The 17,929-nt window shown below is 45.6% G+C and overlaps 2 protein-coding genes across 2 annotated transcripts in view; both read left to right on the forward strand.

The window, feature by feature from the left end:
- LOC147014942 (deoxyribonuclease gamma-like) overlaps positions 1-17,929 on the forward strand; it is a 346,105-nt gene that overhangs the window by 220,432 nt on the left and 107,744 nt on the right. The gene's annotated exons all lie outside the window — the stretch shown is intronic.
- The window catches only part of LOC147014949 (deoxyribonuclease gamma-like), a 30,232-nt gene continuing 28,663 nt past the window's right edge, over positions 16,361-17,929 (forward strand). Inside the window, exon 1 of the mRNA XM_085849215.1 lies at positions 16,361-16,608. Within this exon, the coding sequence (XP_085705341.1) occupies positions 16,465-16,608 (144 nt within the window). The 5' untranslated portion in view covers positions 16,361-16,464. The remainder of the gene's footprint in view (positions 16,609-17,929) is intronic.

Genomic DNA, 17,929 nt, shown 5'->3' on the forward strand with positions numbered 1-17,929 from the left:
TTTTGTACACGCTGTTCGACGCGCGTTCTGCATGAGTCCAACACCGGTACCCACAGCGGGGCAAGAACGGTGGCGATGCTACGGTTGTGAGGTGTGCGTGAAGGTCGTGGCGGTTGTGGTGAAGCGGTGGTTGTGGTCGGTGGTTGATGTTGTGGTTGTGATGGTAATCATGGCGGTTGGTCCAAAATAAAGATAGTAAAAGAAAAACGGCTATCCTGAAGAGTCGCAGCACGTATAAATGACATGTATTCCCACTAGACAACGGGTTTGGGCCTAACTACACATGCACTTACCGAGATACCTCACCTAAGGGACCTGAATGGTGGTTTGCGAATCTGGTAACCACAACACTACCCCCTTCCCTTTTTACAGACTCGTCCCGAGTCGTCAAATTTTCGTGTGCCATCATGTGTAGTTTTCCCCTAGTACATTTTACCTACGGATCCCTGAGTGCGACATTCATGGTATTCGTGTCCCCAAAATAAATAACCTGAGGGCTGCGTAACTACCTGAACAAACTCACTCACACGGACGACTTAAATAAAATTGCCGGCGCTAAGACATACATGCCGGGGGCGCACTCATATGTACAGTACATCTTAACCTTAACTTACAAATTTTACACTAAACCATGGCCCAGGATCATTGACTCTGCAAAAAGAAAGCAGTTAGCAGGGAGCCAGGCTGCCCACATGCAGTCTCTGGCTCAAACAATGCAGGTGACAGGGAACGTGGCTGGCTGCTCACACGCAGTCCAAGGCCTTCCCTTTTGAACTGAACTCAGTGAACCACAACGGTGCTTGGGCTGCACAACGCAGTCTCCGTGCCAGCTCAAGTGGCACACGCAATGAGCACAACGAATGGATGCATGAACACAAACACGGTGCACGGGCCGCCACTGCAGGCCCGTGTTGTAGCTGCCAACAGGGCAGTTCTTGCAGCTTGCAAACTGTTGCTTTCAGATCCTGGCGCACATGGAAACGAACAGGGGGGGGGGCAAAGCAAAAATTGAACGGGGGCTGGTGAACAGGGGCAGTGGGCATGGCATGGCAAAGGCAGCAGGCAAACACAGCCCGCAGAAGAAGACCGTTGCAGGCAAACACAGCCGGCAGATGAACTGGCCGGCACAGGCCTCGAAGAAAAACAGCCAGCAGATGAACTGGCCGGCACAGGCCTTGCAGCACACAGCTGCCGATGAACTTGGCCGGCCTCCGCCTTGAAGCAAAACACGGCCAGCCGATGAAGTTGGCCAGCCTTTGCCGTTCAATGGAGGTTGGTGGAGGGAGTGCGGTGGTGCTGGCCACTTGGAAGGCGGGCTCGGACCTACCTACCTGTCTCCCTCCCAACCTATCGCCTTTGCCTGTCACTGTACATACCCACTCCCTTAATTTGTCAAACCCCAATTTAGCCCCAACTTCTTTATTTTTTATTTTTACTTTTATGTTTACTTCCCCTCTATAAATCGTCCCCTAACCCCCTTTATTGTCCTTGTTCGGCTAACCTATTCTGTCACCTAGCCTACTCCCAACCCCTACGTTCCCTTCCCAGAGGGGAACAAGGGAGAGCTAACGTCCTGTGTCGAGGCCCAACGAAGCCTCAGAATGGCCTCCCCAGAGTTCGGCGATCTTAACACCAAGTGGGTCCAGCGGCCCACAACGACAGCGAGGGGATGGATGGTGCGGAGGGGTACATCTCCTAATCTACCCTAACCATTAACTCTTAAACTACCCCAGGGCTTTCAACAAGCGCCTCTCGCTTAAACTATTGGTTCTATAAACCCAGATTCCCGTCGCCTGTGTTGGTGTCCTTACAATTTCGGGCCTCGCCCCCCAATTTTCTCTCCGTGCCCTCACACGGTCTCCTGGCTGGGACACGTGGCTCCCTTTGGCAGGCACGACCCTCTGCCGAATCTCCCGCTATGGCACCCCGGGCACTACACTGCCTCCGAGCCTACCAGCTCCCTAACACCGGGGAGTGCCCCCCATGGCACCTCCCCTGAAACGCACACGTGGCAGGCCGGCCTCCCGGGCCCCTTTCCGAGGGTCACCCGTGCCCACAACACTGCCCACGCGGCTAATGGCGCCCCGGGCCCCCGCACCAAGCAGGCGCACCCGTGCCCACTACTCTATCCCGGCCCCCCATGGGCCCATGGCCTACCGCGGCCGACTAGCCTGGTGCCCGGGGTACCCACTCAGCGATACTCACCTTTCGCAGCCACGCTCCCAAGCCCGTCAACAGGGCTCCTGCACCCCTCCAAATGGGTCTCGAGCCTACTTTCCCACCAACAGCAAAACGACCTCCATTTTTCAATTTGACTAACCCAGCTAACTCACTCTACACTGACCCCGGGGTCCCTTGGGCGGGAGTCACTCCTCCCCCCAATCACTCATCGCACCATGCATTCCCCATTCACTCCACACACACACAGACCCGCTGGCCTCACTCACTCACCAAGCACATGTACTCACCTCACAACCCACAACTCTTCAACACACACACCGCTGAACTCTGCCATCCTTCTAACTACATCCCCTAACTCGTGCTCCCACGTCGTCCCTTACACTATAGCACGTTCCATTTAACACTACGTAGCTAAGCTACGTCAACTCTACACATCCAAAGTCTGTCTCTGTCTCCAAATCAATAATTTTATTTCCCAACCTAAATCTGGCTACAATCCCTCTAACTAATCCATTCCACGGACTCCATGAGGACTTACCCCTGCCCCATGAAGTCGGTCTAACTAAGCTAACCCTTCCCCCTAACTAGTTTCCATCCTGTGCCCCTGGGTAAGGGGGTCTTTCACCCCTTGCCCAGGAATCCTTTGCACCCGAAAGTGAGGCTTGGCTTTCTTTTTTTTTTTTCCCATGCGCAGCACCTGCGCGGCAACTCGCGCTCTTTGCACCTTGCAACTGCCCGTGACGTCATGCAGCTGCACGTGTTCCTCGTCCCTCCTTGGACGGGACCATCCGGCAGAGATACCCCTCCTGCCGGATTCCAACCCCACGTGCAGCCATGACGTCACCGTGCGCATATATAAAAAAAAACACAAGCCACACGTCTCGAGGGGTTCCCCACGCGAACACATGTGCTTTGCCCGTTGGAGCTTAACACACACGATCGCGTGGAGAACCCGTCCGGTCCAAATCCGTTTACCTGCCTAAACTTTGTCCGTCCGCGGGATCGGCAAATCCACCGCGTGCGTTTCCGGACCGGGACTTCACTCTCGCAAGCGAGCACGTGGTGGTCTCGTGCGTTGCACAGCACGGACCTCGTGCTCGCGGCTGGGTGAACCCGGCACGGTCCTCGAAACAACTACAGCCGCTACTCGGCTTTCGTTTCTCCCATGTTGCCGTCGTCGCCATTCCACACACGCATACCTGCGTGTTACGACGCACACAGTCCACTCCATCACATTCACACGGGGAGACGCGGCTGCGTGCTCCCGCATGCCAACCGACATCTCCCTTACATACCGCTCTCTCACACACACGGTCTCCCTTGCACACAGCGACCTTGCACACGGCCGTTCACTCACGCGTGCCTCACTCGCACACGTGGCTCCACGCACTCGCGGCCTTCCACTCACTCGTGCCTCACTCATACACCGTGCCTCACTCACACACGCGAGGGCACTCACCCGCGGTGCTTCATTCACACACACGGCGACACTCACACACGGTGCCTCATCCACACACGGCGTGCTGGGAAGCACGTACTCCGGCTCCATCGCCACCACACCACTCACACACGGGGTCGCTTCCACACACGGTGCCGCACTCACACCTTGCACCACACACACAGGGACAACCACCCTGGGGATTCGTGTCCCCACAAGGGTCTCCGGGGCCTCTATACCCCCCAAGCTCTCCGTGCACCCGTCCACAGCACCCGTCCCCTCAACCTCGCAGAACACGACCGAACTCACCTGGTCGTGACTCGCCTCGAGGGGGCATACTCCCTCCCCTCGTTCCTGGAGGAGGCCATCCAGGTGCTCGCACCGGGTCCCTGCACGGTCCGCCAGCTCACCCCCATTGTCCTCCACTACCTCCGTGTGTGTGTGTGCGTCACTTACCCCGTCTTCCTCGTGTAGTCTTTCCTCTATTTTTTCTATCTCCCGTGTCTCTGCCAACTCTTCACCCTTTACCTCCCTTGTCTCAACTATTATTTCCTTTGTCACGGCCTTCATGCCCGCCTGCAGGCATCGGCCCATGTTCTGCGTCTCACCCCGGAACTTTTTCATCTCTTCCCTCATTTGCTGTGTATTCGCATCCATCGTCGTTTTCACTTCATTTGTATTTGTATCCATCTTTTCATCCATTTTTTTCATATTCGCATCCATTTTTTCGATCATTTGTTTGTTCATTGCCGCCAGCATGGCGCATAGCTGGGCCATGTTGGATGCACTCAGCTGAGCCGTTTCGGCAAGGGTTGGGGAAGGGTCTTGGTGGAGAGGGGGGGGGAGGTGTCATACACCGCGGCCGCTGCCGCACCCACCTCGGGCCCTGGGTTCAGTTGGGCGAGTCCGTGTTCCTGCACAATCAACATTTCCTGCTCGGGGATTCCATCCTGGACCATGGACTCTACATTATTACACATATACATTTCTAATACCCCCGGCTCCCGCTCGCCTTGAGACGCCATCTTGCTTCTCGTGAAGGGTTAATTTGCTCGCTCGTAATTTGGAGGGAATCGGGGGTCGCTTCTCTCACCCCTGGACCGATTCCCGTAAATTTAGCCGGAGACAGGAGAGCCCGTTTTCCTGTTCTCCGATACCAGTGCCGCGAGGAGGGCGATGAATTTGTATCGCACGACCTGACACCAGTGTTGCGGTCTTCGCGCCCGCCGGCGTGCGAACGGCCACGTAACTCGAATCGCGGCACGTCGCCCACCGGACGGACAATCCAGTCGTGACCCTCTCGGACTACGCCGGGAACCAGTCACGGGTGGACCTTTCGGTCTCACCGCGATCGAGCCAATCAGCCCCCGCGTGGGATAGGGTTGCTCGCCAAATTCGAACTACCTAAGTACCCACGCGGAGGGTAGACCGGGCGATCGCACCTCGCCGCAGGTCGACTTCGGACACGGGCCACTTAAGCGACCCGTTCCGTACTATCAGAATAACCGAGCGGTGTTATCGTCGACCTCGACGGTTCGATTAATTATCGGGCGTATTCAGCCCACTACCAACCCTTTACGTGAAGCAAGATGGGGATTCAAAGAAAGAAATGACGAAGCGAAGCGGGAAACAGTTCAACAATAAAGCACATTTATTCTCGGCACACGGGAAGCACACAAATACAATTCCACCAAATGCACACAAAAAAAAGAAAACACACTTCCATTTACACAAAAAGCAAATATAAAAGCGAAAACACAGTGCAGAGCTAATACCGACTACCGAGCACACGGCAACACTTATACAATTCTACTTCACAGACGGCGCCGACAACACATACCCAAAACCAAGGAAAAGAAATACCCTCAAGAATGAGGCAGGCCTGAGGCCGAGACCGGGTCGGGCCTACCCGTCTGGTGATGAGACGCGGAGCGGCGATGGCCCCGCAACCCGCGGGCCTCGTGGACAGTGCCTGGCAGGGGGTGGGAACGGGGGCCCCCTTGGTCGCACTATCTCAGCGCGGGGGGAAACAGGAGGGGGTTGCTGATGCTCGGGGTATAGAGGATCTTTATTATCCCTGGTGTGCGTCTCCACCTCGGCCAGGTCGCGCTGCCGGCCTCCCTCGGGCGTGCAGCTCCTGGCACCGACGCGAGCACCCCCTCGTCCGACTCTCTTCAGCTTCTCCAGCCACTGCAAGCTTCGGGCTCCAGTCTTCCACACTCGTCCCCTCCGTTCCGACTCCTTCTCGTTCTCGACTCCTTCTCGTTCTCGTTCTCGTTCTCGTTCTCGTTCTCGTTCTCGTTCTCGTTCTCGTTCTCGTTCTCGTTCGCGACTCTCGTTCTCTCTCTTCGTTCTCGTTCTCCTCCTCTGACTGACGAACACCGTCCTTTTATCCCCCCCGTAACTTCGCCTTTGACCCCCTCCCTTTGACCTTTCACCTCGCTCCCCATTGGCCCGAGAAAAAGTGGGCGTGAAGGCTTTTTGATCCACAAATTTGCATATATCGATCGTTCTGGAGGCGGGGCCAAATCGCCCCTCGCTCACCGATTGGACGGCAAAAAGTGGGCGTGTGTCGTTTTTGATCCGTTTTTGAAGCACAAAATCCGTGATTTTGTACACGCTGTTCGACGCGCGTTCTGCATGAGTCCAACACCGGTACCCACAGCGGGGCAAGAACGGTGGCGATGCTACGGTTGTGAGGTGTGCGTGAAGGTCGTGGCGGTTGTGGTGAAGCGGTGGTTGTGGTCGGTGGTTGATGTTGTGGTTGTGATGGTAATCATGGCGGTTGGTCCAAAATAAAGATAGTAAAAGAAAAACGGCTATCCTGAAGAGTCGCAGCACGTATAAATGACATGTATTCCCACTAGACAACGGGTTTGGGCCTAACTACACATGCACTTACCGAGATACCTCACCTAAGGGACCTGAATGGTGGTTTGCGAATCTGGTAACCACAACAATATAAATATATATATATATATATATATATATATATATATATATATATATATATATATATATATATATATATATATATATATATATATATATATATATATATATATATATACATATCTTGGGCATATAAAAAATAGTGTGGTAGATAAAAACATTGGAAAGGAAACTAGAGGGGGAGCACTCGGGAGAGTGTAAAACCTCCACCGCCAATACTGCTGGGTCACTCAAGTGAACCTTATATCTTATTCATGAAATATGATCTCAACAGTGCTGACAGAGTTATAGTTCTTTTCTCCATTTTTTTTTGGGGGGGGGGTTGGAAATCACTTAAAACATGTAGAAATGCAAAAAAAAAACAAATCGAAATGTTGTTGAAAAAAAAGTTGCAAATTTTTTTTTTCTCGAACCATTTTTTTGGGGGGTGTGGGTTGGAAATCACTTAAAACATGTAGAAATGCAAAAAAGAAAAAAAATTTCCTCTAACAATTTTTTTTTGGGGGGGGTTGGAAATCACTTAAAACGTTGAAATGCCAAAAAAAATTTTCTCTAACAATTTTTTTTTGGTGGGGGTGGGGGTTGGAAATCACTTAAAACATGTAGGAATGCAAAAGAAAAAATTTTTTCTCTAACAATTTTTTTTGGGGGGTGGGGGTTGGAAATCAGTGAAAACATGTAGAAATGTAAAAAAAAAAAAATTTCCTCGAAATTTTTTTGGGGGGGCGGGGTTGGAAATCACTTAAAACATGTAGAAATGCAAAAAAAAATAAAAAAATTCTCGAACTTTTTTTTTTTGAGGGGGGGGGACCAAGTCCAAAATCTAATGGCATGATCCTTGGACCATACCTAACCCCCCCCAACAAGTTTCGTCGAAATCCATTGAGGAGTTTTTCCGTTATACAAAAAATTTAACATTTTCACGCTCACGCTGTCGCTCACGCTCACGCGCACGCCGGGGGTATTGCTATAGCTCTCTGTTCTTCGAACAGGCGAACTAAAAATGTTTAAAAAATCTCTTTTTTTTGAAATTTGTTCTACCCTTATTATCAGTATTTAAAATGGCGATTTCAGTTAATACAATGGTGATTTCGATGAAACTTGGTTGGTAGGTTCATACCATGACCAAGTTGTGGGCAAATGAGAACCGTTGCTATGGACACCACCGTTGCCTAGCAACGGGACTTTGAAATTTTTGAAAAATCATAAAAAATTTATTTTTTCGAAAATCAAAAATCGGGCCAGAGGCGACTGTGGGCAGTACATTCAGCCCTATTGTCAAAAATTTTCAGCCGGATCCTATGAAAACTGTCGGAGAAGATAGACTTTGAATGAACCCTGGTCGAAAACAATAAAAAAACGAAGTTCGTAATATCTCAGAGACTATGAGTCAGATATTCATGAAACTGCTATGGTAGGTTCATGGTATGTCCTAGTTGTGTGAGAAAGAACCGTTGCTATGGACCCCTTCGTTGCCTAGCAACGGCCGACTGCCCATGCCCGCTTACCAGCTTGTTGGGCAGTCGATGTTGTCGAAAAATTAAAAAAAAAAAATTGGGAAATTTGTTCTACCCTTATTATCACTTTTTCCATCGATATGTTTGTCTCTCTGTTCGGCCCAGTGCTCCTTTAATACAATGGCGATTTCGATGAAACTTGGTTGGTAGGTTCATACCATGAACTAGTTGTGTGCAAATGAGAACCGTTGCTATGGACCCATCTGTTGCCTAGCAACGGGACTTTGAAATTTTTGAAAAATCATAAAAAAAAATTTCGAAAATCAAAAATCGGGCCACGAGCGACTGTGGGCAGTACATTCAGCCATATTGTCAAAAATTTCCAGCCGGATCCTATGAAAACTGTCGGAGAAGAGAGACTTTGAATGAACCCTGGTCGAAAACAATAAAAAAATGAAGTTCGTTATATCTCAGAGACTCTGAGACAGATATACATGAAACTGGTATGGTAGGTTCATGGTATGTCCTAGTTATGTGTGAGAAAGAACCGTTGCTATGGACCCCTCCGTTGCCTAGTAAAAGCCGAAAAACCTCGAAATGTGGGGGTATTTTAATGAAAAAACAATCTGCAGCATTAACCCTTGAAGCTAGAATCATGAATTTTCTTGTGCTTAATCCTCAGGTCATTCCCCATCAAAGGGGCCCATCACATCAGGTTATATTGGGTAGGCGACTACCCATGTCCGCCTACCGGCTTGTCTGTGTGTCCGTCTCTCCAGAGCATAACTCCGTGGACTTTGATCCGATCTTGATGAAATTTGGTAATGTGTTCGATCTCAATGTCTAGTTGTGTTTTCCTGCATGAGGGTGTGGCTATGCCCATTGTGGGGGGAGCCACGCCCAAAAAAATAGCCATTTTTAGGGGGTAGTCAGATTAAAAATCTATCTTCTCTTGGGGAATTCACTGAATGGAATGGGATCTTCGGTATTTGAATAGCAAAATGAATTATCTAAAACTTGTCGTTGTCCGATTTTTCATTTTCATCCTAAGGTTAAGGTCACAAGGTCAAAAACTCAGAAAATTGCGAATTATGACATAAAAATCATATGACCGCCCAAACTTTGAGAGCTTGGATGACAATATTTTTTATGCATAATCTTGAGGTCATTCCCCACCTAAAGTTTTGAAACCAGTTTGCTCTATCTCGAACACCTTGCCTGTGGCGCCCCCTTCAAGTTTGTTTTTACGCTGATTTCATCAAAGTATGGACAATCCGATTAGTGCGAAATGCCATATAGCCAATATGACGTTATATTGTTCCTGGAATGTTCCAGAGGAAGTTTTGCACCAAAGGTCATAATCCTTGACCTTTGACCTTTAAAGGCCACAGAGGTCAAATTTTCAAAGTTGTGGGAATCGAACCGGGTTTTCGACCTTCTTCGACGAATGAACTCCAATAAGCTATATCACGTATCCTGTTTCCTTATTTTAATGTCCACAACATTGTTTTGTGACCTTTAAAGGTTATGCAAAGGTCAAATTTTGAAAGTTGTTGAACGAAACTGGTTTTCGACATTTTGCAGCTAATAACCCGTCACCCATGCCACATCATGTTGATCATTTTTATAACTTGGTCAAACATGATCACATTGTCTCATCCTTGACTTGTGAAACAATCTACATCGTAAAATACCGCTCGTGAACCATCGTCGTCTTCAGACTTGTCTTTCTATTATCGGCCTCGGTTTGCGTTCCGTGCAGCGTGGGAGTCGTGCTGAGTGTGTGTGTGTGTGTGTGTGTGTGTGTGTGTGTGTGTGTGTGTGTGTGTGTGTGTGTGTGTGTGTGTGTGTGTGTGTGGTGTCTATATACGTGTGTGTGTGTGTGTGTGTGTGTGTGGTGTCTATATACGTGTGTGTGTGTGTGTGTGTGTGTGTATGTGTGTGTGTGTGTGTGTGTGTGGTGTCTATATACGTGTGTGTGTGTGTGTGGTGTCTATATACGTGTGTTTATGTGTGTGTTTATGTGTGTGTTTGTGTGTGTGTGTGGTGTCTATATACATGTGTGCTGTCTCTATACGTGTGTGTGGTGTCTATATACGTGTGTGTGTGCTGTCTATATACGTGTGTGTGTGTGTGTGTGTGTGTGTGTGTGTGTGTGTGTGTGTGTGTGTGTGTGGTGTCTATATACGTGTGTGTGTGTGTGTGTGTGTGTGTGTGTGGTGTCTATATACGTGTGTGTGTGTGTGTGTGTGTGTGTATGTGTCTCTATATACGTGTGTGTGTGTGTGTGTGTGTGTGTGTGCGTGTGTGTGTGTGTGTGTGGTGTCTATATACGTGTGTGTATGTGTGTGTTTGTGTGTGTGTGTGTGTGGTGTCTATATACGTGTGTGCTGTCTCTATACGTGTGTGTGGTGTCTCTATTCGTGTGTGTGTGTGTGTGTGTGTGTGTGTGTGTGTGTGTGTGTGTGTGTGTGTGTGTGTGTGTGTGTGTGTGTGTGTGGTGTCTATATACGTGTGTGTGTGTGGTGTCTCTATACGTGTGTGTGTTTGTGTGCGTGGTGTCTATATACGTATGTGTGTGGTGTCTATATACGTGTGTGTGTTGGTGTTTCACATATCTGGCTTTCTTTTTGGGACTACAGTGCAGTCATTGGTCTTTATTTTGATGATGAAAAAGACCTTTTAAACACTTGGCGTTCCAAATAATCCTTGTCATGTAGTCCTTCCATTCCTATTGATTTTACATTTCTGACATTGCCCAAATCCTTTGCCAAATAGTCGACATTATAGTTCTTTCCATGCACTGAATGCATCATCAACAGAACACACAAGTGGAGAAGTGGACTTCTTTATATTTTATTTTATGTTTTCAGATCTTGTCGAGGCTCGTATGAGAGCTAACAGACAACGCACAGCAAGGGGGGCATGAGACAAGAGGGGCAGGAGTGGGAAGGACAAAACAGTGTGTAACGGAGACATTAGGAGATCTGTTGAAAGAAGAAGGATGGGGCAGGAAACACGGGGAAAACAAGATGGACATTACAGGGATTTTCTGGAGGGAAAGCAGGGAATTTGAAGTGGGTGAGTTTGGGTTGGATTAATGGGAGTAGAAAAGATTGAGGATTTGGATGGGGGATGATAGGTGGTTGTGAACAGCTGTTTTGAAGGCCTGGAGGGAAGAATGAGATTGAACAGAGTGAGGGAGTAATTCAGGGGTGGATCTCGTCTCAGGCAAAGAGGGGGGGTTGACATTTTTGGCTTTGAGACAAGGTGTGTGGGTGGCAATATACCCATGTGGGTGGGGGGGGGTTGAGGGAGGGAGGGATGGTTGAGGGAAGAAGGGGTTGCATGAGGGGTTCTCAGCAGCTGAAGGTGGGGGGGGGTTACAACTCCCCCAAACCCCGCCTCAAGATCCACCACTGTCGGAGTTTGTTCCAAAAGTGGGAAAAAGAGGAATGAAAGAGTGAAGGTGAGCAGTTATTCGTGATTGTGGTAGTTTTACCAGAAGGAGGTTGTTGGCGGACCTTGAGCGACCTGTGGATATATGTTGGGGACAAATCACAGACACAGCAGGGGGGGCGAGACCAGAGAGGAGACAGTAGAAGACAGAAAGACCAACGACCTGCCTGCGGTGAGAGAGTGAGAGGCCTAAAGACAGCCTAATCATGGGAGATACCAACGATCTGAAATGCCTTGGTTTCCACAGCCTGAAGCCGAGAAAGGTGGGAGGCAGGAGCACCAGCCCAGAGGGGAGAGCAGTACTCCATCAGGCTGTGGACGAAAGCTTTGTATGTGGTCAAAAGCTCAGGTGGGCCGAGGAAGGACTTTACACAACGGAGGATTCCCAGTCGGCGACTGGCTTTGGAGGCCAGGTTGGAAATGTAGCTTTCCCAGGAAAGATCATGACAGATAGTGAGACCCAAAACCTTGAAAGAAAGGAATTCTTCCAGAGGATTGTTGAGAAAGTGGATGGGGGTGGGGGGGGAATTCTAAATGGTCCTTTCGGATCGGCAGTGAGAGTGTGAGATTTGTCAGGATTGAAAGACATGTTCCACGTGTTGGACCAGTTTGTGATTTTACCCAGATCTGCAGTGAGTGAAGAAGTTGCTGCTTGCCGGTTTGAGGGATGGTCGGGCAGAGGGTGGAGTAGTCAGCAAAGAGAAAAAGAGGATTTTCCAGAGGGTCGGAGAGATCATTGATGAAAACCAGAAAAAGAACAGGGCACAGAATGCTGTCTTGATGAACTCCAGCCTGGACAAGAAGAGGTGATGAAAGAACTCTATTTTGGGCCACACGTTGACTATGACAGGAGAGGAAGTCTGCGAGTCATGAGTGGAGATGGCCTTGGATACCATAGGAAGAGAGTTTGCTGAGCAGGGCAGGGTGCCAGACCATGTCAAAAGCACGCGATATGTCTTGGCATATGGTTCTGATTTCATGTCCGGCATTGAGGACCTCCATCCATTGTTGGGAGAGCAGAAGCAGCATATCCAGCATAGAGTGACCTGGTCTGAAACTAAATTGATGATCGGAAATCAGGCCATTAGAGAAGAGAAAGGACTTAATGTCTGAAGCGATGATGGATTCCATAACCTTGCTGATGATTGGGAGAAGGCTGATTGGTCTGCAGTTGCAGGGATCTGTTTTTGCACCTTTTTGTGCAGGGCAGTAATGTTTGCTGATTTCCAAGCAGATGGCAGATGGCCTTGAGCAAATGAGAGGGTGATTACAACCGAGAGAGGGTGAACAAGAGCAGAGGAGCAGGTTTTTAGGACATGTGGGCTGATGCCTTCTGTATCGGTTGCAGCACTGAGTCGAGGTTTGACAGCAAACTCTTCACCTTGTCAGGAGAAAAGGACACAGAGACCAAGGACAGTTGCATGCGACTGGGTAAGGTTGGTACAGAAAGCAATGGGTTTTGGACGCAAGATTTTGATACAAACACCAAGTTTAGGCATTCACCTTTTCATGTGCAGTGTCAGCAGTGTGGCCATTTGAGGTAAGGGAGGGGATGGAGGGGAAACATACACCAGCAACAGATTTGATTCAATGCCACCAGGATTTGAAGGAGGGAGAGAAGTTTGAGAGTTCAGACTTGAGCTTTGAAAGATGTTGTTTTCTGGAACTCCTGAGGGTTGATACATACTTGTTCTGAGCTTTATGGAAGGAACTGAGATTACCCTCAGTTGGGTTTGCTTTCCTGAGCCAAAGGCAAGTTGTTTCAGGACAACTGCCTCGTCAGAAGCCTCAGTGAACCATGGGCGGGAGGAAGAGTAGGACAATTGAAGATGACAGGGGATAAATCTGTGCATGAGGGAGAGCAAGTTTCTTGGAAAGAATTCCCAGGATGAGTTTATGTTGGAGAAATTAGCGATGGCTGCTTGGAGAAAGAAAGTAGAGAAAGACCAGTCTCGAAGTTTGATGGCTGCTGGGAGACTCTGCTTGCCGGCTTGAGTGAAATACCAGACTCGATGGCACTGAGGTGGTTCTCTGATGACAGCCAGAGAGATTTCCACTTTGACAAGCACGTGGTCAGAAGAAGCGATTGGAGTGGAGGAAAAACAGCAGATATTTTCAGGGAAATTTGTCAAAATAAGATCCAGAAGAGATGGCGTACCATTGGTTTTGATATGGGTCGGGAAATTGAGCGATTGAGTCAGTCTTCCTTGTTTTGGTCGTTTTATCATAGATATGTTTGAATGTGGTCATTAATAAGTATTGTTGTCTTAGTTAGTTTACACCTGTTTCTAATTACCACACCCATTTCTATTAACACTAATTGCTACACCTGTTTTCTTTTCACCACCCCTGTTTCTAATTACTCCACATATATTCATCTTGTTGTAACTCATTTTCTTGGAACTTGTAATCAAATGTATCCTCTCTTGCTTATTATGTATTGGAGCCAAAAGGCCAAAAGCCAATTCTCACCTTAGCTTTACGTCTGCTTTCCTGTATTATTCTTTCATTATTCTCGAATTGTACTCCATGTCCTCTCTTTTTCTTCCTCCTTTCTCTTCCCCTCCCTTTCTCTTTCTGTTCTTAGATTTCTAATCAATGTGCTGGCAAGCCTTTGTGTACTGACAAGCCTCTGTAAAGGAATTAGGTGATGCTGACAGCCCGATACATTAATCTGTCTAGAATTGCTTTGCTGGTAGTTGGACCCCTGTTCGACCCTTGCCCGCCTTCCTGTGCGTTTGTTGTTTCTGACCAAGGCGATAAGAACTTTCTGATTTGTCTCTCCTATGTGCATATTTCTTTAAACCGGCCCAGACAAGGTCAGATGTGGGTCATTATGACCGGCCTCCCCTCCTGGTTTTCGTTTCTGTTCTTCTCCTCGTCCCCCTATATACTTCCCCCACATTCCCTTGGGTGTTATATATAGATGATTCCTATGAGCTCCGATTAGTGGAGACCATTGTATGTATTACATCAATGATCCTTCGTTCTGAAATTACGTAACAAAAATTCTCTGTTTGATGAACTTTGCCTTGAGTGGACAATTGAGTTTCTAGAGTTCCACAACACAAGTAATAATTATTCATTCAATTAAACTGAAAATTAGATATGTATCTTCATTACTGAAAATTACTTCATTACTTCATGACTCAGGTTCAGATTATTTTCCCAAAATATTGTGGTGCAGAGATTCACAAAACTTCACATCACAAATATTTTGTGAAAAAATTAAATTACATGAACACATGAACTGACATTGAGGCAATTTTCAATCAGTTCACAATGTGATGACAAAGAAGTCTTGGAACATTTTGAATTTTGTTTCCATCCTTTCCGATGGGTGTGGAATCATACAGAACAAACAAAAGAACATTTCGTGAAATAGATTGATGATATGCAGGTATCAATGAGATTCTTCAGTCACAATGCGCACACATGAAGATAAAGTCAACACATCGTGACATCTGATGATCTCTGTCAGAATAATAAATGGTCATCATCTTTGATTATCAGAATTAATGACTTTTATAAAAGAATATCAGAATATTTAAAAAGTCAAAATGATGATTATAATTTGGAAGAATTAATATTGCACTTTGTGTCGATCATTTGCAAATTAGTTTGAAGCACTGTTTTAAATAGACATATCAATTTCACCTGTCATTAAAATGTTTAAAAAGTCTGATCAATTTCACCTGTGATTGAATTGTTTAAGAAGAGAGATCAATTCCACCTGATAATAAATTGTTTTCAATAGAAATATCAGTTTCACCTGTTATTAAATTGTTTAAAAAGACAGATCTATTTAACCTGTTATTCAATTGTTTAAAAAGAGAGATCAATTTCACCTGTTAGTAAAATGTTTAAGAAGAGAGATCAATTTCACCTGATGTTAAATTGTTTAAAAAAAGATCAATTTCACCTGTTATGAAATTGTTCAAGAAGACAGACCAATTTTATGTTATTAAATTGTTTAAAAAGAGAGATCAATTTAACCTGTTATTAAATTGTTCAAAAAGAAAGATCAATTTCACCTGTTATTAAATTATTTTAAAAAGAGATCAGTTTCACATGTTATTATATTGTTTAAAAAGAGAGATCAATTTCACCTGTCATTAAAATGTTTAAAAAGAGAGATAAATTTCACCTGATATTAAATTGTTCAAAAAGCGAGATCAATTTAACCTGTTATTAAATTGTTTATAAAAAGAGCTCAATTTCACCTGTTATTAAATTGTTTTAAAAGAGAGATCAATTTCACCTGTTTTTAAATTGTTTAAAAAGAGATCAATTAAACCTGTTATTAAATTGTTTAAAAAGAGATCAATTAAACCTGTTATTAAATTGCTTAAAAAGAGAGATCAATTTCATTTGTTATTAAATTAGACATCAACCATGCATCATGTTCTTAGACATCATCCATGCATCAATCATCAACCATGCTTTTCGCTCTCATATGAGCATGGTCAAGGGAAACAAAAACAAAATGATCAAAAATAAATACAAATTTACCTTTTTAAAAATTGTTTTGGTTGAGACTTTTGCAAGATCTCTGAGACACCACAAATTTAACCATTTAACCACCATGTCGACGAGGTGGAGGTAACAGAATGTCCTTTGAATAAAGATGTTCTTTCCTTCTTGAAACAAGTGTGTCCTTGTTCAACCGGAACATAAAAGTTTCCTTCTTGAGTTATGATGTATGGAGGAACTAAACGGGTTGTAAAATAAATATTTGTTCTTCGGTGTCATTTTATTTTTGTTTGAAAGGAGGCTTGCTTGAAAGCCTGTTATTTTACACAATGTCCTGTCCTCCAGAAAGCTGGGATCAGCACCTCTCATCAGCAAAGCCACATCTTTGGCACAAAATGTGCCAAGAGGTGCTATATAAGGACCAACTTAGACTTCTCCCTTTGTGCAAACCTTTGAGTCTGTAGTTTGAACAGCTTGGAGACCGTTTTTTCCAACCAGTAAAAGATGGATAAGTCTTTGTTCTTGTTCTTTTTCATCCTCGCCTGCTATTTTGACATCAACCATGCTCTAAAAGTGTGTTCATACAGTGGGATGAGCTTAAACAGAGTTGGATCAAATTGTTCCAGAGCCGGACAAGCCATGCTCAAAGTAAGCAAAATCTGTCTTTGATGTTGGGGGTTTTAATGGAAGTTTTAAAAGTGAAGATGATGAAAGTAACCAGGAAAGTAATTACTGTGTTTTCATTGCAAAAATAACAGAATGTCCTTTGAACATTATACTATCAATTTTTCCATTGAAAAATTTGTCATTTGGTTACGTGTGTCATTATTCACACATTTCAGTGAAATTGGTGACATTATATGGCTGCACATATATTTTAATTGTTTGTTCTGTAAAATCAGATGAAGGAGTTATAAGTGATTAACTAAATGTGTGTGACATCAATTGGGAGTTCTGATCCCTCTGAAGGAGTCAATACAACTTCTGAAGAGTTGCTTCATGACTTTCACCACCTTAGAATCAAAAGGTTCTCACAAACAAAGGGTCAATTGTCAGAAAGAACGTTTTGATTCTCAGGTCATGCTTTGTAGACTTTGTAGACATGAAGAGACACTATCAATCTGGTAGAATACGTCCTTATAACAGGCCAATATGGTTCATGATTGATTTGAAGAACAAAACACTTTTCCTAAACCAGTCAAGAGATGCAATGCGCCTCGATCACCCTCATCATCTCTTTGTAATAAGGATGTGGAGATAACATTCGTTTAGGAATCGGAAAATAAAGTTTGCAAGTTGTTACAGAAGTGAGTTACAAATGCATTTCCTTCTTTGCAATCCAGTATGACATGAAAATAAGTTTTGTGGGAGGAGAGATACAACAGAATGTTATGTTTTTATAAAATAAATTTCTGCTCTACATTTTCGAATGACATTTGGATAAAAGTTGCAGCAATAATTAGCATTGTCTCATGAGAAGAAGCAGGAATTCATCCAGATTAGATTTTGATGTTTGTTACAAGGAATTTTCCAAGATATGCACAATATCTCTTACATTTCTTCACATGAATGATATTAAGTGATTTAATTGTAAAGGATATATTAATTTGGTTAAAAAAAAATTAAATACATACTTCTGGAAGATATCACCTGTCATCATAACATATCGAATTTGAGAATTGTTTGCTTGTTTGTTTGTTTATGTTTCACTTCTTTGCACTCTCTCGAGGAATTAAAAATGAATACAAAATAATATTTCATTGGCAATGTTTGTGAATTCGATTGAAAACCACAAGGGGCTACCCAGCGCTGCCCTATGGTTGGGGGAGGTGAGAGCGGGGGGGGGGGGGACAGGGTACCCGGTACTGTCTGCCCGGGTGAGCTTTCACAGCGGTAATTTCGGGATGTATCGGACATTGAAAAGGCGATGGAGTTACTCGCCTCATAGTGGTTACCTTTTGTCTGCAGG

Source organism: Eptatretus burgeri, chromosome 12 (genome assembly GCF_056783735.1).
Source record: "Eptatretus burgeri isolate ZD-2024b chromosome 12, Ebu_testis_v1, whole genome shotgun sequence".
NCBI classification, from domain to species: domain Eukaryota; kingdom Metazoa; phylum Chordata; class Myxini; order Myxiniformes; family Myxinidae; genus Eptatretus; species Eptatretus burgeri.